General features: G+C 32.9%; 1 protein-coding gene across 2 annotated transcripts; it reads right to left on the bottom strand.

The window, feature by feature from the left end:
• Positions 1-24: 24 nt before the first annotated feature.
• LOC126750563 (26S proteasome non-ATPase regulatory subunit 13) lies at positions 25-20,284 on the bottom strand. Of its 2 annotated transcripts, none has more exons than XM_050460211.1 (7): positions 20,120-20,284; positions 19,686-19,799; positions 19,493-19,629; positions 19,160-19,435; positions 15,792-16,009; positions 15,594-15,734; positions 25-255 (listed from the first exon to the last, which is right to left on the bottom strand). In XM_050460211.1, exons 1-7 carry the CDS (start codon positions 20,236-20,238, stop codon positions 100-102), a joined length of 1,161 nt encoding a protein of 386 aa, XP_050316168.1. In that variant the 5' UTR covers positions 20,239-20,284; the 3' UTR covers positions 25-99. The 2 variants fall into 2 exon arrangements, with proteins under 2 accessions (XP_050316168.1, XP_050316167.1); XM_050460210.1 differs by lacking the exons at positions 19,160-19,435; positions 19,493-19,629; positions 19,686-19,799; positions 20,120-20,284 and adding exons at positions 16,067-16,342; positions 16,400-16,536; positions 16,593-16,706; positions 17,027-17,191.
• Between the last annotated feature and the right edge of the window lie 1,640 nt (positions 20,285-21,924).

Below are 21,924 nucleotides of genomic sequence, written 5' to 3'. Positions count from 1 at the left end.
ATTTATTTCATTTAAACGCATATACCTTATAAAGATTAGTTTATTCATAAACGGTTACAGATTAATAAATTCCATAAATATATACGTTTTTATATGATTTTACCAAGTAAGTATTTCGCTCGCTTGCCCTTCGATTAATTTCTCCATGGTGGCCACGTGGGTGCACCACTCGTTCAACCTTTCCACCATTGTGGAGATTTGGGAGCGATCCAGGACTCTTGGTTGGACCCAGGTCATGTTTACGGTACTGGCAACCTGGGTAAGGAGAAAATTGGTAGTAACACATATAGTAGTGGAAAAAAGTAGAGCAACATTTGAAAATACTTTATTTTTTCAAGCAGTGAATGTAAACCAGAAATAAAATTAATTCCAGTAATTTATTATTACACAAGCAATTTAATAATAAGAAAAAAAAAACATGTTTCCTTGTCCTTAGTATTTTTGTATTAAAAAATTATTTTTTAGGTGGAAAAAAGTAAAGCAACATTTTTTAATATTCCTTTTTATCTCATTTCTAATAAATAAAAAAAAAACATAAGTTAATATTCTGTAAAGTACCCGTTATTCTTAATTACATTTTTACAACGTTTTGGCATAGATCTTATTAGCTTAGAAATAATCCCTGGAGCCATATTCACCCATGATGCTTCCTTCAATGCTTCAAACAATTCTTGCTGATTTTTATAAGATTTTCCTCTGATTTTAGGATCTAAAATGTCCCACAGATTCTCAATTGGATTGATATCAGGGGATTGTGAAAGCCATTCCATTACATTAATGTTTTCCTTTATGAAACAAGCTTTTACAAATCGAGAAGAATGTTTGGGATCGTTGTCCTGTTGAAATAAATGTCTTAAAGGCATAGTATCATCAGCATATGGAATCATTTGGCTCTCTAATATGTCCTTATATTGCAAACGGTCCATTATACCTTCTACAACAAACAAACTTGGATTCATCGCTCCAGGTTACCTTTTTCCAATCATGCTTTGTATAATGTACATTTTGGCAAAACTTAAACGGGAACGTCTATTTTTTTTGACAGCAACGGTTTTTTGGCAGGTCTTCTGGCAAATAACTTGGCCTCTAATAGTCTATTTCTCACCGTCCTCGAAGTCACGTTTACTCCAAGCTCTTCGGATATGCGGTGCTTTATCTTATTGGATCCCAGAAAAGGCTCATTTTTAGCAATTTTGATAATTTGTTTATCGGTATATGGAGTGGTTTTTCTACGTCTCCTTGACTTTTTCTTAACAGATAAATCGCTATTTATATGAAACTGCTTAATTATACGAGACACGATAGATCTATGTAACCTAAATGTCGTTGCAATAGCAATCTGCTTTTGACCACTTTTGTATAAATCAACAATTCTATTTTTAATATCGACAGATAAATGTTTACCGCGAAGCATCTTAAGCAGCCAAATACCGTCAACTTATCAGTTTAAACTAACACTAAGTAAAATATTTTGCATGATTTGAGAACAATTGCATGAATTGAGATCGAAACACAATATTTCAAAAATGTTGCTTTACATTTTTCCACTACTGTACATAATAATAAACGACTTTTATTATTTATTTAAAAACTTAAAGAAAAACCAAATATGGCTAAATTAATTAATATATGAATATGTGTGTGGCTTGAAAATTTTACTACTCTCACTTAATTATATCAAATTCCACATAATTTGAGAAATTATGACTCAACTGTAAAAACTATCATATAATATAACTATTATTGTAATTAGGTACCCAACATTTTGCCAACTCTTGGGTACATATTACTGTTCTAAGGTAATAAAAAAAAAGATAAAAATCTCCAAGGATATTAAATGAATTAAATTAACAGGTCGAAATCTTTAGCAGGTAGCCAACCCATCTCACCCCATACAAATGAGAAAGTGTAATTAAATCTCATAAGAGTAGTTCTTCGCTTCTGTCAGGGATTCCCATTAATCGATACTGGAAAGTTTCTCAAAAGAGTGGGAGGAAAAACTAAGACGTCAAAAAAGAGAAATATTGCTTCTAGTTGACAATTATGCAGCTCATCTGAAGAATGTAGATCTCACAAATATCAGAATAGAATTTTTGCCTCCCTATTGTACCTCGGTGGTACAACCGATGGATCAAGGTATAATAAAATGCCTTGAAACTTATTATCGTAGATATTTCATGTAGCGCCTAATTCAAGCATTTTTTTCAAAATAAAGATATATATATTTGTATTGTTTTGTAGTGTTTGATATACATTTTTTATAGAAGAGTTTTTTTTGATCCACTTGTTGAAAAAGATGCAGAAATTCTGCGGGAATTAGCTGAGGACGACAGCAATATATTGTCAGATGCTGAGGATAGTAGTGAAGGCGAAGAAGACGCCGTAGAAAACCAGTTGGAAAGCTCAGATACAGAACACGAAATCTCTAGTGAAGATGACGAAGAGGTGGAAGAACCAGTGGTAAATACGATATTGGGAAAAGATAAATACGATATTGGGATAGATTCTATTGTATCTAAAAAGTTTGAGGAGCAACTGAGGCTACAGAGAGAGGAAATAACGGCCCTGAAAGAAGATCTAACTGTCCTAAAGGAGGAAAACACCAATCTTCATGTTAAATTAGATATGCTGGAACAGTCTAATCGTAACAAAAATATACAAATTTTTGGGATTAAAAGTGAACCCGGCGAAAATATACGTCAAAAAACGCTCCGTGTCTTTAAGGATCACCTTAAAGTAAATATCTCGGACTCCGACATAAAAAGTGTCACCGTATCGCCGTTAAAGTCCCCAACAATAAGCCGCCGCCAGTATTAGTTCGGTTTGCATCTTATGATGCACGTTTGTCGATATTAAAATTCCGCAAATCATTAAAAAACTCCGAAATACACATATGTGAAGACTTAACAAAATTACGGCTCTCATTGTTCAATCGGGCTAAGCTAACTTTTGGTGAAAAAAATACCTGGGTATGGAGTGGAAATGTGTTAGTGAGGTGCGCAGATAACTCTGTGACTAGAATTATGTCTGAGGCAGATTTAGCAAGCCTCCAACGCTCAGGAAGCAGCTAGAATTCATGAGGTATATTATTCTATTAATTAATTTCCAAATGGTGACAATACATTTTAAAGTTAAAATTTACCGTAGCTTTTGTGGGTGTGTGATGGGGCTAATTTAAGTATAATTTTTAGGGTAATTAAACTGAAACTGCTAAAACTTTTTTATTATTGATACTTAATAAGTAAGTTTACAAAAGCCCAGTAAAGAGAGTAATAAGCTAGTTATCTCCAATATTATTTTGTTAATGAATATTTAAACATATGTATATTTTGTTCTACTAAATGTTTTTTTAAGTTTATTCTATTGTAGGTAGATTAACTACAGAGCGGCTATAGTATAATGCCTTGTTTCACAGATTTTTTCATATTCTAGTTTCTCTTTTTGCTTGTTATTTGGTTATAGACTTAAGTAGTAATAATAAAATTTTTATAATATGTTAAAGGTTGGACACTTAAATGTTAGATCGTTGCTGAACTCATTCGATGATATAAAAAACCACATATCTAATTACAGTTATGATATTTTTGCCATTACTGAGACCTGGTTGTCTAATAATATTGCTAATAATTCCATAAATATTGATGGTTATCTGCTAATCAGACAAGACAGACCTTCGCGAGGGGGAGAAGTGGCTGTTTATATGAAAAGTTTCCTAAAATATAAATTATGTATAAATCAAACATTAAATTTTCTGGAGCATATCTGGATTAAGGTTCTTGTTAATGGCTCGAGTCTTGTGATAGGGGTAATATACAGGCCACCCAATACCAATTGTAATGAGTTCTTTGCTTGCTTTGAGGATACTCTTTTACAGTTTTTTACGACTACCGATAAAATATTGTGCTTGGGTAATTTTAATATTGATTTCTTGGATGACAGTTCTGCAAACACCAGTACATTAAATAATATTTTACACACTTTTAATCTAAGTCAATATGTTTCTGAGCCAACTAGATTGACTAAAAAAACCCAAAGTATTATAGATTTAATCTGTTTTGATAGTGATTTTAAAATTAATACTGAGGTAGAAGATCTTAATATTTCGGATCATCTTCTCACAAGATGTAACATTCCTTTTCAAAATGAGGCTCCACCGAGCTCGACAGTGGTTTATAGAAATTTAAAAAAATTAAATTGGCTGAATTTCAAATGGATTTAGAAATGATCGCTTGGAATGAAATTTATAACTTAGATACAGTTGATAAAAAAGTTAATTTTATTACGTCAAAATTAACAACCCTACTTAATGCACATGCTCCTCTTAAAACTAGAAAAACAAACAATAAAAAACCATACTGCCCGTGGTTCACGGATAATTTGAAATTATTAAAAAAGTTAAGGACTGATGCACTTAATCGCTTTCGTTATTCACGTTTGACAGAACATTGGGAATACTATAAACGGCTTCGGAATACATTTACATCAGCATTTCGAGCTGAAAAAAAAACATATCTAAATATTAAGCTTTCAAACTGTAATGCAAAAGAAAAATGGGCGGAATTAAAAAAAGTTGGCATCATAAATAAAAAAATAAATACAATACCATATCAGCTAAGAAATCTTAATGAAATCAACACGCAATTTGTCAATGCAGCTAACTCTACTATTTCTCCAAAACCTGAACTCTTGGATTTTTATAAAAAAAACAAAAAAACAAATAAGGAATTTAATTTTACTCAGGTTACTGAGGAAACTATTTCTAATATTATACTTAACATGAAGTCAACTGCATCTGGAAGTGACAATATTAATAGCACTTTTTTAATATTATGCTGCCCCTTTGTTATACCTTACCTGACCCATTTAATAAATTGTTGTTTACGAGATTCAGTTTTTCCAAGTGATTGGAAATCTGCTATAGTGGTTCCGCTTCCTAAAGTGAGTAATCCTGAGACCTATAGTCAACTTAGATCCATTTCTATTTTACCATCTATGTCTAAAATTCTGGAAAAGGTTATGGCGTCCCAAATTTCAGGCTTCGTGTGGTCCAACAACCTTTTGCCAGAAAAACAATCAGGATTTCGCCGTGGTCACAGCTGTACGACAGCACTTGCGGATGTTACGGATCAACTTACTGGTGCACAAGACGAGAGTAAGGCAAGCGTATTGGTGCTCCTGGATTATTCTCGTGCTTTTGATATGCTAAATTATGATATTTTACTAGCCATATTATCTTATTGTGGTTTTGGTGTTAATGCCCAAGCTTTGGTTAAGTCGTTTTTAAGTAAAAGGACGCAAGGAGTAACGCTTGATAGTACATTTTCCAAACTTATGTCTATTTTTGCTGGTGTTCCTCAGGGAAGTGTCTTGGGCCCTCTTCTTTTTACCATTTATACGTCTAATTTTATAGCATCCTTAAAGTTTTGTAAATATCATTTTTACGCCGATGACACACAATTAATATACTCGTTTAAGCCGGAGGATGCTGTAGAGGCAAATTTTAGACTAAACATAGATCTTAAAACTCTTAACGCACTATCGGAAGATCATTTATTAAAATTAAATCCACAAAAGTCAGTGGCTTTACTTTTCTGCAGTGAAAGACTTCGAGAAATAATTTATAATAAATTAAGACTCACTATTGGGCAGTGTAATATCTCTTTTAGAAACTCTTCAAAGAACCTAGGTTTAATAATTGATAATAAACTTAAATTTGATGAACATATAACTTCATGTATTAAAAAATCCTACTCAGCCCTGAAATCCCTTTTTCCCCACTGACATTCTTTAGAAAGGAAAACAAAAATAGAATTGTGTGAAGCACTTGTGTTGTCACATTTTAATTTTGCTGATAGCGTTTGTGGGCCCTATTTGGACACAACTCAGGCTGAAAGAGTGCAGAAAGTACAAAACTCTTGTATACGATTTATATGCGGCATTAAACGAAGGCAGCGTGTATCACATAAGCTCAGGGAACTTAATTGGCTTTCTATGTACAATAGAAGAATATTGCACTCGGCTTGCTTTTTTTATAACATTGTTAAATATAAATGTCCTATTTATCTTAATAAGAAAGTAGTATACCGTACGGATATCCATAATCTTAATATACGAAGAAAACATATTTTTACAATCCCAAGACACAATAAAGAGTCTTTCAAAAAGGGATTTTCATATAACATAGCCTCCACCCTTAATAAATTCAAAATTAATACATTTAATTTTTCTGTTGTGTATTTAAAAAATAAAATCAGGCAGCAACTCCTTTAGCAATTTTAGATTTTTATCATTGAGTTTAGCAGATCTAGGGTAGATGTAGATAATAATATTATTATTCGTCCACATTGTTAGTTTGGTTTAATGTAAGTCCTTTTGCCTACTTTATATATAATTGGGTTACTGGCAAGAATTGAGGAATTATTGTGAAGGTTATTTGAGTGCTATAATAAAAAGTGTATAGCAATGCATGGGCTTTAACAGCCCCTTCCTTGGGAGGGATGCTGAATAAAAAGCCTTTTGTTCCAGTATTATATGTATGAAAATATTATAAACTATGTAAATGTTATGGAACAATAAAATGATTTATTATTATTATTATTATTATTATTATTATTATTATAAAATAACAAGATGGAAACTACAGATGCCTCTTCAGAACGTAAGAACTCGTTCACATAATATTGTCAGCCATTTGCCTGGGATCAAAGGTGCAGCTAGAAATGCAAGATCTAGTTTTAGCTTGTTGGAGTGTTTTTTTTGACGACGATATGTTAAACCTAATTGTCAGTAATACTAATAAGTATATTTCTAGTAAGAGGGATTCATATAGTAGAGAGAGAGACTGCAAGATTACCAACTTGTCTGAAATTGAAGCATTTATTGGTTTGTTGTATATGGCAGGATTCTATAGGAATAGTCGACTAAACACAGCAGATCTTTGGGCTATTGATAATTCTGGCATTGAGCTTTTCCGAATAACAATGTCTCGAAATAGATTTCATTTCCTCATGCAAAATGTGTGGTTTGATGACAAAGAAACGCGGAATGAACGGAAAATCTGTGACAAGCTTGCTCCTATACGCGACCTTTTTAAAATGTTTGTTGAAAAATGCCAACAAAATTATTCTGTTGATGAGTATGTCACAGTCGACGAAATGTTGCCACCGTTCAGAGGCAAATGTTCATTTCGATAATACATTCCGAGCAAGCCATCGAAATATGGTATAAAGATATTAGCCCTTGTTGATTCTAAAATGTTTTATACTGCCAATTTGGAAATATATGTCGGGGTGCAACCTGAAGGACCTTACAAAGTTGACAATAGTGCTATATCTGTGGTAAAAAGACTATGACAACTGGTTTACTAGCGACGAACTCGTCACAGATCTCCTAAGAAATCACCGACTCACTTACGTTGGAACTGTAAGAAAAAACAAACGCGAACTCCGACCTAGCTTAGTATCAGTGAACCATCGAGACGTTTACTCATCAACATTTGCTTTTCAAGAGAGAATATAACTTTTGTTTTATATATCCCAAAAAAAGGAAAAAATGTTCTTCTATTCTCTAGCATGCACCATGATTCAGCCAATGATGTTACAACTGGTGAAAAGAAAAAACCTGATATCGTAACTTTCTACAATGAGACAAAATCTGGTGTTGACGTTGTAGATAAACTTTGTGGCACTTATTCGGTGTCTAGAAACACTAACCGCTGGCCGATTACAGTTTTTTATTCAATGCTAAATGTAGGGGCCATAAATGCATATGTAATTTACAAAGGTAATCGAAATCCCATAATAACTAACAGAAGACATTTTATAAAAACACTAGCTTTAGAACTGACAAAAGATTATATAAAAAACAGATCACAAATTGCAAGTTTACCAGATCTAAAGAAAAGAACTTGTGAAATTACTACCGAGGCGGAACCGGATGGAGGGGAAGGGACGAGGAGAAGTGACGTTAAGAAGTCCAGAATGGAGGCTACTGGTACCCGGAAAAGGTGTTATATTTGCGGTCGGAAAAAAATCGTATTACTAAATATACCTGTATAAAGTGTGAAAATTATATTTGCCTAGAACATGCAAACTACACCTGCTACTCCTGCAATAAAAAAAAATATTGATTTTATTTTTTTAAATTTTATATTATTTTATTATGTTACTCATCGATTACTTTGCAATTTAAATTATTATCTTAAGTTAAAAATGGTTTATTTAATGTCTCTGTTATCTTGACATTTTATATTATTTGATTTTGTAGACATTACATATTATTATCTGTTCCATATTGAAATACATTTATATAAATTAAACCCAGTTTAATTCGTGAATATTTCATTATATATCATATTTAATATCTTTGTTTAATGTAAAATAAATATTTACAGTAATTTTGGACTTTTTTTTCGATAATAGCAGAGGCAATTACACATTAGTTACCTCGGCGTCTCTTAGACACGGCGCACAGTGACGACTTTTGCTAATCTAGGGGAACAAAAGTATTACTTTGTAATAGACACAATTTTTGTGTGCCAAATTTATATTTTATGCATATATTAGTAAAGAGAAGTAATTTTTAAGCAGTACCGTGCGCAGGGGGCAAGCCCTCCCCCCTCCTAGTGCTCAAAAATTAACTCTTTTAAAAAGCAAATCCCTCCAATACTTTTTGGGTATATAATAGTTAGGTTATTTTAAAAAAATACCCAACGACCCCCCCCCCCTCCCCTCTGAAACACCCCTCCCAGAACCACTGTTTTAATCTTACATTTTTTTAATATAAAACAAAAAATATCTCAATATTTTTTTTATTAATTGAAAATATTCTAAGCTGTCTTTAAAGATCTGTATTGTAGTATTCAAGTATTTCTAATTAAAATAAATTAGATAATAATTATTCTTTTGCTTACATATTACAAAAAAGATAAATATTTTCTTAAGTCTAAACACAAATTAAAAATTGGCTACAAAATTTTGGTTTGAAAACAATAGATACTTGAATAGTATGTAAAATAAATTAAATAGTTATTCTGCACATATAAAAAAAAGTTCAATAAAAATTAAAGACTTAATCAGTCTCACTGTCACTATTATTATCGCTATCGATATCGCTCTCATAAATTCTTTCCAATTCCATATCTGGTGCTTTTAAAAGACCCAAAGCCTCAGGTGAAAACTGTTTTAAAGGTTTACTAGTTTTATTTCTAAAGCTATTTATTACTGGATCTGATGCCACTAAAAGATGATGCATTAAATCCTGCATTGTAGCTTTCCTGGAAAATTTTCTGGTGTTGTATTCTCGCACTTTCTTAATATCTTTATGCATGCACTCTTGCGCATCTTCGGATAGTAGTCCAATTGGGATTAACGCATTTTTTATGATGGCTGAGCCATGTACCAAGATTTTATGCACAGTCACCGGCAAATAGTACCAACTGTAGTGTTCTAAGTACATAGCTAGAGTTCGGTCTGCATAAATCTGATATTTTTCTGGATCAATTTCAAACCCAGAGGATAGTACCTGAAGAAGTATTGCAAATTTTTTTATTAACTCCAGGTTCACTCCAGTAATTAGGCTTGAAGTTTCAGGATTGTCGAAGAATTTACGGGCCGTATTCCCGTCATTACTGGATCCGAAACCCTGCTTTACAGTGTCAACCAAAATATTTAATTCTTGTTTAAATCTTTTTTGCACTTGTTCTTTTTTCTTGTTTGCTATTTCTTTATCACTTCCTTTTGCTTGCCATTTTTTGAATTCTAATCTGTAAGATATTTTAAGAAGACATTCCATTGTTCTGATTCGTGCATGTAAAGAAGATATACCAAAACTATATACTTCTGACTTGGCTTGTTTATTTAAAAATTTGTTTGCGTCATTCATTTCTTTCGGTCCACAGCCCCAAATATAGCACTTTTGTGATGCAATGTGCAAAGGGGAATTACAAATTTTTGTGTCAACCATGGTAAAGGAAAGATTTGGTGTAATTCTTACAGTATTATTATTTTCGAGATCATAAAAACATTTTTTTAACTGTGAAATTTGCGATTTAATCTTGTCTGTTTCAGTTATAATAAGTCCTTCGGTTTCTTTTTTTTGCAAAAGCTTAACTGGTCTGCAGAATCGGGTGCTTGCTGGAGTCGGATTTTGCCATAAAATATGTTGTTTGCCCTCTGACTCATAAGATAATCGAATTGGAACAAGGGAAATTACAAAAATTGCACTGTCATCTTCATTTTCGCAATTTTCCATTAAATAACGTTGCTTGTAGTTAGTATAACCACTGCTTCCATCGCAACCCCATTTTAACAAAAGTTGCAGTTCAGCATCACCATTGCAAAATTGATTAAGAACTTCATTCTGAACGGTACAAAGCCTATTTATGGTATGATCCAACAGCGATTGCAGAATGATTTCTGCAGAAATGTCTGTCACGGTAATATTTTCAGGATAACAATTTTTTTTTGCCTCAATTATACCTTTATCATACGAGGGTAACAGTTTTATACCACGACCTTTTAGTTTTTGATAGACGCTTATATAGGACCTCCTGCTCATTTTACCATCTAAGAACATGGCCAATGCCTCATTCTTTGAGAAATTTTCAAAATTATTATTAGTTGAAGTCCTTTGCTCGGCTTTTTTTAGTGCTGTGGCAGCGGTATTTCGTTCAGAGGCAACCTTTCTTACTATCAAAGCAGCATCCCTTTTTCCCTCTGCATAAAGTTTCACTTGTGCCGCATACAAAATTTCTTCTCTTGAGTGCGACTGGAGTAATCCTTCTATTTTTTTTCTTTTATTTTTTTTACAAAGTTCTTCAAAATTTTTCTGTGGTCTTCCCATTTTTGAGGTTGATGGTTGTTCAGCTTGCTCAGCATTCAAATCAAAATTTATTTGTTGATTAAGCCAATTGAAGTTTAATTCTAGAAATTTTTTTTCAATTTGATAACTTTTTTCCCACTTTTCAGCAAATTTGTATCCTAACTTTTTTAGCTTTTCCTTAATTGAATTTTCTGAGTCTTCTGGAAGCATATCCACATTATATCTTGACAGAAAATATGTATATATTGCTTCATTTTTGATATCTTTTGATTTCTCGGTGCGCCAAGCATCAAACAGGTTTCTGTGAGTAATGACAACCTCATCTAAAAATTGAGAAAAAAAACAAAGTTGCAAAAAGTTGCAAATTTTTATTTTTGTATTTGAAAGAACATTGCCGAGGGACCATATAAATTTTTTTAATTTTACTGGAATCTGCTGGACTCAAAATATATGACTAGTTGTAATCAATTTGTTAAAATTTAAAAAATTTTGACATATCTAATAAAAAAAATTAAAATCTTATATAACGCTACTCAAATTTTAAAAAAATCATACTGTTTGCAAAAGTACATACCTACATCCATTTTATAAAATAGGAACCGAAACAACAAACCAATACACTTTTCACTACGAGCCTTTTACAACTACTTGAAATTGCAAATAAAAACTGCTATAACATAAACACTTCAGAAATGCTTTACATTCTTATCAATTAAACCGATAAGAACTTATAATTTTTTGCTTTTTCGTTTGGATTCATGCGAGTTCGGCATATTTTTAAAATATTTCGAGCAAAAATTAAATGAACTATTTTTTCTAAAAAAATACTTTTGTTCCCCTAGATTGCCAAAAGTAGTCACTGTGCGGCGCGAGGAACTATGACGCGGTTAACGGAGGGTTAAGGGTACAGCAAACTTCTAATACTAAAATTACATCCACTTTTAACAACACTTGGAGTACAGAGAAAAACTGCTAGTAAAAAAGCCAATATTTAAACATTTTACTATTTTTAGAAATTCCGGGAAATATTTCTTATACAGAGATCAAGCGCATCAACAGTCTGAGAGATGAGGCGCTTAATATTAGGATACGTACTTATTAGTGAATAGCGTATTTGGTGAAAATATTTAATTGTGACTTTGACAGTGTTGTGGTTTTCACTCATAACTAATTACAAATTGGTGTGTACTTGTACATATGTATTTAATTTGATGTCCTATTTCAATGTTACATGTTATATTATTATTGTCTTTTTTGTATTACATACCTAGAATGTATTTATTGTTAGTTTAGTCCTTTAGTTAAACCAAATAAAAATGTATATATTTATTTTTATGGGTTTCTATTATAGCATATATCCGGTTATAAAGTACAGATTTTTTCTCCCTAGAAGGTACGTTATAACCTGAGTTAACTGTAACTACGATAATAAGGCTCAAAACAGGACACGGCCGAACATAAGATATGAACCTATAACAACTAACCTGTTTTTTTTTTGTAGTTTTGAAATTTTATTTCAAATATTCATCAATATTGCATAATTTTATTTGTTTAATTGAATTCGACTGGTACTGAATTCGTATACAGGGTGTCCGCTAATTAATGGTAAATGGAAAAACCACAGACTCCTGATGTAAAAATATTACGATTTTACTATATTTACCTATATCCAAAAGTTGATATTAACTGAGATACAGGGTGTTAAGCTTAAAAACTTTTTTTTTGTTTCTCCCCAATAATTTAATATAACAAAATTTTGTAGTTAGGGGTTTTTTAGGTCGAGAAATTCGTTTTTTTAACAAATTGAGTGTACAATGTAGGGGGCGCTGTCTGCGACATCTTTTTCTCTTTCATAAGGTCATAACTTTTTTGTGCTTAACTGTATTTAAGTTTTTATTGAAAATAATACTTTTTTCATATTTTTTACATAAAAAAGGTATACTACTTTCGGGTTGCTCGGAGTCGCCGTTTTCGAGATATCTGCCTTCAAATTATTTAGTACAGCAGCTCAAGCAAGCAATAATGTCTTGTTACTCTTTACCAATCATTTTTTACATCATAAATAATGTTTTAGTATAAGTCATTGAGAATAATGCAGACAAAAATTGGATTATCATTTAATTAACTTTATTTAAAATAACTATGACACTAGAAAATCTATTGAAAGAAAATAACATTAACGAAAACAAACTTAACTATGCGACTGATAACTTTTCCATTTTGAAACTGTGACGAGATTTAGTAAAAAAATAGATCTGCTTTTGACAAAAACTGTTCAAAATGTCTACCATTCACTTCAATACATTTAACAGTTCTTTTGCTGAAAGATCTCCTAATTTAAAAAAATAATTGTTCGTTTCGTAGCTTTTGTGCAGCATATAAAATTCTCTGCCATAGTTCTTCTCTGGAATTCACTATTTCTTTGTAAACGAGCGACTTCATATAGCCCCATACACAAAAATCCAGCGGGTTAAAATCGGGACTTCGCGCCGGCCATGGCCTCTGGCTCCCACGACCTATCCAGCGACTAGGAAAACGGTTGTTCAGGTACTCTCTGACAGCTCTAGAGAAGTGTGCTGGCGCTCCGTCTTGCATGAAATACATATGTTGCCTTATGTCCAGCGGAATATCATCGAGAAAATCTGGTAAATGTGTTTCTAGGAACTCAAGGTAGAGTTCCCCGTTTAAATTGGGCGGTAGTTCGAAAGGGCCCAATAAATGATTATCGATTATACCACACCATACATTAATTTTGAATTCATGTTGGAAATGACGTTCGTGTACTGAATGAGGATTTTGTAAGGCCCATGTGTGTTTATTTCTAAAATTAAAAATGCCTCAACGTGTAAACGTTGCTTCATCAGTAAATAGTTTCTTATTCAGAAACATGGGGTCGGCATTTATTTGGGCACGGCAAAAACGGGCAAATTCTATCCTGGGCGCAAAATCATTTTTTATTAAATTTTGCACAGGAGTGAAATGATACGGATAAAGACCCTCTTCATGAAATATTTTACAAATGGATGACTTGCCTATTCCAGTTGCCGCAGCAGCATGTCTTGCACTTATTTCCGGATTTTCAGGCACGCGGACCAGAATTTCTTCTTCTTGTTTTGGAGTTATAACCTTCGGGCGCCCTGCGGAATTCCGTTTAGGACGAAATGTACCTGTTTCTCCTAATCGATCGTAAAGATTTTTGAAGATCTTGAAATCAGGTTGTCTTAGATTTGGATAGAGTTCTGAATTACGTCTATAGGCTTCGCGTCCATTAAAATTTGCCTGCGCATATACACACAACATATCCCTCATTTCGGCATTTGAAAAAAGATTGTGCCTCGGCATTGTTTCTCAACTTTTAAAAGTTCAACAAAACAGTAAACTGGATGCAAAATCACAGAAAACACTAATTAAATATTTTCTGACAACTTTAAACTAATCAACAAACAACAACAACATGGCGGTTTCCTAACAACTGCGTCTCTAAAGTTCATTTGCTTTCTCATAGCTTACTTTAAAAAAGCGAATTATTTCCCGATTATATTAATTATTCAGCCGGTGTCGAGTGCATGGTGCACTAAATAATACCAGTAAATAATACTAATAAAAGTATACCTTTTTTACGTAAAAAATATGAAAAAAGTATTATTTTCAATAAAAACTTAAATACAGTTAAGCACAAAAAAGTTATGACCTTATGAAAGAGAAAAAGATGTCGCAGACAGCGCCCCTTACATTGTACACTCAATTTGTTAAAAAAATGAATTTCTCGACCTAAAAAACCCCTAACTATAAATTTTTGTGAAAAAAAGTTAACTTTTGTTAAAGTTATTGGGGAAAAACAAAAAAAAAGTTTTAAGTTTAACACCCTGTATCTCAGTTAATATCAACTTTTGGATATAGGTAAATATAGTTAAACCATAATATTTTTACATCAGGAGTCTGTGGTTTTTCCATGTACCATTAATTAGCGGACACCCTGTATATTATATCAATAAATTATCTATCTATCTATTTACAAATGAAAAACTACCAACCGCAATTAGTACAACATTACAACAAAAATAACTGAGATATTACTTTAATTTCTAAAAATCAATAAAGTAAACCTTTGAAGAAAAGAGAAAAACCGAAATATCAAAGGACAAAAATTAAAAGGACCCCTAACCACAGGAATACACAATCATCCCATTCCAAAATGACTTAAGAAAAATATAAAGAAAAGAAGGGAAATAATTAACCAAGAGGAAATAGAAGATTTAGAAAGATCATACCTTTGATCTGAGGAAATTTTGTACCCATAAATAGAAAACTTAAAAAAACAGAAATGTATCCATTCAATCCATCCCACCAATAATTGACAGTCTTTAACTTCAAAAATACCAAAATAAATTAGATAAAACCTGGGCAACATAGTGTATATCATAGTAGATGTAAATCCCAACAGCTAACAGTTAATTGCGAGAAGAAAGAACTATCAATGAAGAGAGCCACCTTAAAAAAAAACCAGCACCATATATTTGTGTATGGGTTATGATTCAGATTCAGACAAACACCTGTACACTGCAAGAATGAAATGGCAAATTGCAATTGGGAGCAGAATCTAATAACCCAGACAAAATAAAAGTTTATAAAAAAAAAGGAGAAACAAAAACTTACATTATCAAAAATTGTTAGACCAAGAGAAAAATTAATATAATTGCAAGTTTATGCAATCATATGAGTTTTGAAACAACAGATCAAATACAGAGAAAATGTATACTTAAAACTCTCACCTGATCTATAGATCCTTTAACCAAACCTTGCGACAGAGCCTTCATCACAAGCAACTCAATTTCATTGATGGGCAATTTTGTTTCTCTCGAGATCTCTGCAAATGTTAACTGTCTATTGTGCGAGGGTCTCTTGTAAGTCATCTAAAAAAAATACCCAAAATACAAATACATCCATAATATAATAAAATAAATCTTAACCTCCATAAGGCACAACAAAGAAATTTTCTGCCTTAAAAATAACTCTTGGGCGGCCAGGTCAGCTATGGTGCCCCATTTTGACTTCATTTGGTCAAACTTGTTGATATCACCGGAGTTGAAAGCAAAAAGGAGCTCCACAAGCCAAGAGTTTTCAGTGTTATTCAGGGACTTTAATATGGGATGAGCTAGTAGTTCTCCCAAATTATAAACACCTTCGCCTTAAAAATAAAATTGAAATGTTATAATACTCTTTAAAATTATTTAGTTTTGTTTACCTAATAGTGCAGCCAATCCTAAAAAGAATGCATGTTGCATCTTGGTTTCTTCGGTCAAGGTTTCTACATCGATACATCCTAAATACCTTAAAGCAGTTCTATAGTACTGAGCATGATCCCCTTGAATCCGATAATACTGCGAAGCCAACAAATAATATCTACCATGGACAGGGGTAACACCGTCGGCATTATCCAAGGTTTCTTCTACTTCCTCGATAATCTTCTTGGTTGCTTCTAGGTCATTCAGTTTTTCCAAATAAATTTGGCCAGCCAAAACTTCAATCAAATCAAATTAGTCTTTTAATAGTAAAAATATAAGCATTGATCAATTACCTTTGCAGAGATTTTGGGCATCAGAACTGATTTTCACCTTGGGCTCAGTCTTTTCCAAGAAAGCAATGGCCTCTTTAGGTTCTTTAAACTGTTCTATTACGATTGCAACAATTTCCACCAAAGAAAGGGGGTTTATTCTGAAAGTAATATATGATAATATTTTCTCTTTTCAGGATGTAATAATGGTTCTTACTTGTTTTCAAAAGTCTGTATGAAATTGTTGTACAACTGTATTAAGTGGTCTCCTTTTTGAAGTTCTGGTTTCTTTATTAGGACCAGTAGTTTTAAGGTTAGCTGGTGCCATAATCTAGAAGAAATTATGGTTTGTTACTTCCACTATTTTAAAAAGGTGAGGCTAATCATAATAATTAGATCTTTGGTAGAGTGTCATAATGACTAAGAAATCGAGACCCTCAAAGGGGTTTTTTGTCATGAGGTATTTTGAGTACTATGAAACAGTTTTATCAGCACTTTCATGTAAAATCAAATATAATATTAGTTTGCATTTATTAGCACTGGTATTTTGAAAGGGATGCCTTAATTTTATAAATGAAAGAGGTTAGGTGACTGGCATAAAAAAACTTTATCTCTTCCAAGGCAATTTTACCTAACTAACTTTAACCATACCTTTTGTTGTGTAGTTCCTCCAACGTGGCCCACTCGTTCACCAAGTCTTTGGAGCTTTCTTTCTGTTTTTTCGATAAATAATCGGTAACATTTTGTTGTTGTGCTGTTACGGCCGCCATTTTAACTATGATTTGAAGATTTTTGACAGGCAGCTGACAGTTGACCGATCAAATTCAAGGATTGGAGGGAGGGAAACATAACCTTTAATTTTAAATTAATTACAATAAATTTAGGAATACAATTATAAATAAGAAATAATTAACGGCAATTGTATTAAATTTAACACGACTGATTTCTAGTTCTGCTTCCAGTAATTGTCAATTCGGAGAAATATAATTTACAAATATAGGTTAGGTTACATCCATGAACCTTAGAATCTCAGGACGTTCAACGGCTATCCCGAGCTGTGCATACAAGGAGGCAAAAACTGGCTTAATAACCACTGACTCTACTGCACTTTCTGTTTGTCTCACAGTATTATGCACGAACGTCAGCCTGGTTTCTCGAGGTTGTGTTATATTAATGTTGTTTTGTGAACGCGCTAAATTACCAAGTTTATACGAGCACCTTAAAGTGGTTTAGTGGACCTCGGTTTAAGATAATTCGCATCTATTACTAAGTTTACACAAAGCTGTTTAGAGCAAAAACGCTTTGGCATGTGTTTACGCAACGGTTTTAAGAAGGGGTTTTCACGTGAATCAGCTATTTTTCATTGCTAACGTAAATAATTAAATTAAATTTTTCGAAAACACGATAAGGCACACCACAACAAAATAAAAGGAATTTTTTTTCTCCCTGCCTCGGTTTTCAAATTTTTGTTAGTTAGTTAATACACGGAACTTTATTGCGCATTCCAGCATATTTAAAATGTTTTAAAATAATGCGAAATAAGAACACCAACTTGGTTTACGGGTGTCAACAACACCGGCGTTTTATCTCAATTCGCATTTCGTAAATGCTGATTAACAGTTGCATGTAAACATGGTAAATAAACACCCGTAAACGACTTTAGCGATCGTAAACCGATTTAAATAAGTGCATGATCCGATTTTAAACCGCTTTAAGCTACCGTGTAATCAGGTAATCAACAGTCACCACTCACCCGATGTAACTCCCAGGGCTACCAACACAAATGTGCGAATGCTTTAGATACATAAATAAACAGATATTTTAAGGTTATATAGTAAAGTAGTCAACTTTTCAAGTAATAAACTAGTCAGCTCAACCAATTTTCTTTGATTTTAGTTTCTAGGCTAATGATGGTAGACAGCTATTTAATCTTAAGGTGGAATCCCTTTCTTAATCCTCTCATGTAAACACGACCAAAACTGAATTATCCCTAAACCACGTTTAGCCACTAAAGTGGTTTAATTGCCGGTATAAACTTGGTAAATGATTTACATTTCAAAGTATGCGCGGTGCAGAGGATTACCATGTGTACACATAACCGTTAATGTGCATTAGTGAAATGCGAATTAATATAAGACGCAAGTCTAGACACCCGTAAACCGTTTTAGCGTTTCTAGTTCGCATTATCTTAAAACGTTTTAAATATGTGGATGATCCCGCTGTAATGCGTATTAATGTTCTGCGTATACGGGAGAAATTCGCATTAATTTTAAGTGCTGCCAACTAACAAAAATTTGAAAACCGATACAGACAGAACAAATTTTCACTTTGATTTTGTTGTGGAATAAAATTTTTTTATTAAATATAGTTTTACTCAATCTCAATTATTTAGGTTGGCAATAAAAAAAGCTGCTTAACGTCAACGCTAAAATCTCTTTTTAAACCGGTTTTCCACCAAACGGACTAGTCGAGTTTCTGTTTTGTTCTTGTTTTTTGAAACACATAAAATGAAAAACAAAACTAGGACAAATTTGAAACTCTATTTCCACTAAGCAGACAAATTATAGTCGGAGTTTCGTTTTAGTTTTTAGTGCTTTTCCACCAAACGAACTAGTGTGTTGCTTGTTTTATGACACACAAGCTCCACAAGCCAAGAGTTTTCAGTGTTATTCAGGGACTTTAATATGGGATGAGCTAGTAGTTCTCCCAAATTATAAACACCTTCGCCTTAAAAATAAAATTGAAATGTTATAATACTCTTTAAAATTATTTAGTTTTGTTTACCTAATAGTGCAGCCAATCCTAAAAAGAATGCATGTTGCATCTTGGTTTCTTCGGTCAAGGTTTCTACATCGATACATCCTAAATACCTTAAAGCAGTTCTATAGTACTGAGCATGATCCCCTTGAATCCGATAATACTGCGAAGCCAACAAATAATATCTACCATGGACAGGGGTAACACCGTCGGCATTATCCAAGGTTTCTTCTACTTCCTCGATAATCTTCTTGGTTGCTTCTAGGTCATTCAGTTTTTCCAAATAAATTTGGCCAGCCAAAACTTCAATCAAATCAAATTAGTCTTTTAATAGTAAAAATATAAGCATTGATCAATTACCTTTGCAGAGATTTTGGGCATCAGAACTGATTTTCACCTTGGGCTCAGTCTTTTCCAAGAAAGCAATGGCCTCTTTAGGTTCTTTAAACTGTTCTATTACGATTGCAACAATTTCCACCAAAGAAAGGGGGTTTATTCTGAAAGTAATATATGATAATATTTTCTCTTTTCAGGATGTAATAATGGTTCTTACTTGTTTTCAAAAGTCTGTATGAAATTGTTGTACAACTGTATTAAGTGGTCTCCTTTTTGAAGTTCTGGTTTCTTTATTAGGACCAGTAGTTTTAAGGTTAGCTGGTGCCATAATCTAGAAGAAATTATGGTTTGTTACTTCCACTATTTTAAAAAGGTGAGGCTAATCATAATAATTAGATCTTTGGTAGAGTGTCATAATGACTAAGAAATCGAGACCCTCAAAGGGGTTTTTTGTCATGAGGTATTTTGAGTACTATGAAACAGTTTTATCAGCACTTTCATGTAAAATCAAATATAATATTAGTTTGCATTTATTAGCACTGGTATTTTGAAAGGGATGCCTTAATTTTATAAATGAAAGAGGTTAGGTGACTGGCATAAAAAAACTTTATCTCTTCCAAGGCAATTTTACCTAACTAACTTTAACCATACCTTTTGTTGTGTAGTTCCTCCAACGTGGCCCACTCGTTCACCAAGTCTTTGGAGCTTTCTTTCTGTTTTTTCGATAAATAATCGGTAACATTTTGTTGTTGTGCTGTTACGGCCGCCATTTTAACTATGATTTGAAGATTTTTGACAGGCAGCTGACAGTTGACCGATCAAATTCAAGGATTGGAGGGAGGGAAACATAACCTTTAATTTTAAATTAATTACAATAAATTTAGGAATACAATTATAAATAAGAAATAATTAACGGCAATTGTATTAAATTTAACACGACTGATTTCTAGTTCTGCTTCCAGTAATTGTCAATTCGGAGAAATATAATTTACAAATATAGGTTAGGTTACATCCATGAACCTTAGAATCTCAGGACGTTCAACGGCTATCCCGAGCTGTGCATACAAGGAGGCAAAAACTGGCTTAATAACCACTGACTCTACTGCACTTTCTGTTTGTCTCACAGTATTATGCACGAACGTCAGCCTGGTTTCTCGAGGTTGTGTTATATTAATGTTGTTTTGTGAACGCGCTAAATTACCAAGTTTATACGAGCACCTTAAAGTGGTTTAGTGGACCTCGGTTTAAGATAATTCGCATCTATTACTAAGTTTACACAAAGCTGTTTAGAGCAAAAACGCTTTGGCATGTGTTTACGCAACGGTTTTAAGAAGGGGTTTTCACGTGAATCAGCTATTTTTCATTGCTAACGTAAATAATTAAATTAAATTTTTCGAAAACACGATAAGGCACACCACAACAAAATAAAAGGAATTTTTTTTCTCCCTGCCTCGGTTTTCAAATTTTTGTTAGTTAGTTAATACACGGAACTTTATTGCGCATTCCAGCATATTTAAAATGTTTTAAAATAATGCGAAATAAGAACACCAACTTGGTTTACGGGTGTCAACAACACCGGCGTTTTATCTCAATTCGCATTTCGTAAATGCTGATTAACAGTTGCATGTAAACATGGTAAATAAACACCCGTAAACGACTTTAGCGATCGTAAACCGATTTAAATAAGTGCATGATCCGATTTTAAACCGCTTTAAGCTACCGTGTAATCAGGTAATCAACAGTCACCACTCACCCGATGTAACTCCCAGGGCTACCAACACAAATGTGCGAATGCTTTAGATACATAAATAAACAGATATTTTAAGGTTATATAGTAAAGTAGTCAACTTTTCAAGTAATAAACTAGTCAGCTCAACCAATTTTCTTTGATTTTAGTTTCTAGGCTAATGATGGTAGACAGCTATTTAATCTTAAGGTGGAATCCCTTTCTTAATCCTCTCATGTAAACACGACCAAAACTGAATTATCCCTAAACCACGTTTAGCCACTAAAGTGGTTTAATTGCCGGTATAAACTTGGTAAATGATTTACATTTCAAAGTATGCGCGGTGCAGAGGATTACCATGTGTACACATAACCGTTAATGTGCATTAGTGAAATGCGAATTAATATAAGACGCAAGTCTAGACACCCGTAAACCGTTTTAGCGTTTCTAGTTCGCATTATCTTAAAACGTTTTAAATATGTGGATGATCCCGCTGTAATGCGTATTAATGTTCTGCGTATACGGGAGAAATTCGCATTAATTTTAAGTGCTGCCAACTAACAAAAATTTGAAAACCGATACAGACAGAACAAATTTTCACTTTGATTTTGTTGTGGAATAAAATTTTTTTATTAAATATAGTTTTACTCAATCTCAATTATTTAGGTTGGCAATAAAAAAAGCTGCTTAACGTCAACGCTAAAATCTCTTTTTAAACCGGTTTTCCACC

The sequence above is a fragment of the Anthonomus grandis genome, chromosome 2 (genome assembly GCF_022605725.1).
Source record: "Anthonomus grandis grandis chromosome 2, icAntGran1.3, whole genome shotgun sequence".
NCBI classification, from domain to species: Eukaryota; Metazoa; Arthropoda; class Insecta; order Coleoptera; family Curculionidae; genus Anthonomus; species Anthonomus grandis.
Note: the sequence above shows the minus strand (reverse complement) of the source record. Positions and strands in the feature narration are given on the sequence as shown.

Bases quoted from the DNA above. Each gene is read 5' to 3' on its own strand.
- LOC126750563 (XM_050460211.1), bottom strand. From the start codon at position 20,238: ATGGCGGCCGTAACAGCACAACAACAAAATGTTACCGATTATTTATCG. The intron at 19,436-19,492 runs GTAATTGATCAA...ATTTGATTGAAG, and splicing joins TGCCCAAAATCTCTGCAAAG to TTTTGGCTGGCCAAATTTAT. The intron at 16,010-19,159 runs GTAAACAAAACT...TTTATTTTTAAG, and splicing joins AGGATTGGCTGCACTATTAG to GCGAAGGTGTTTATAATTTG.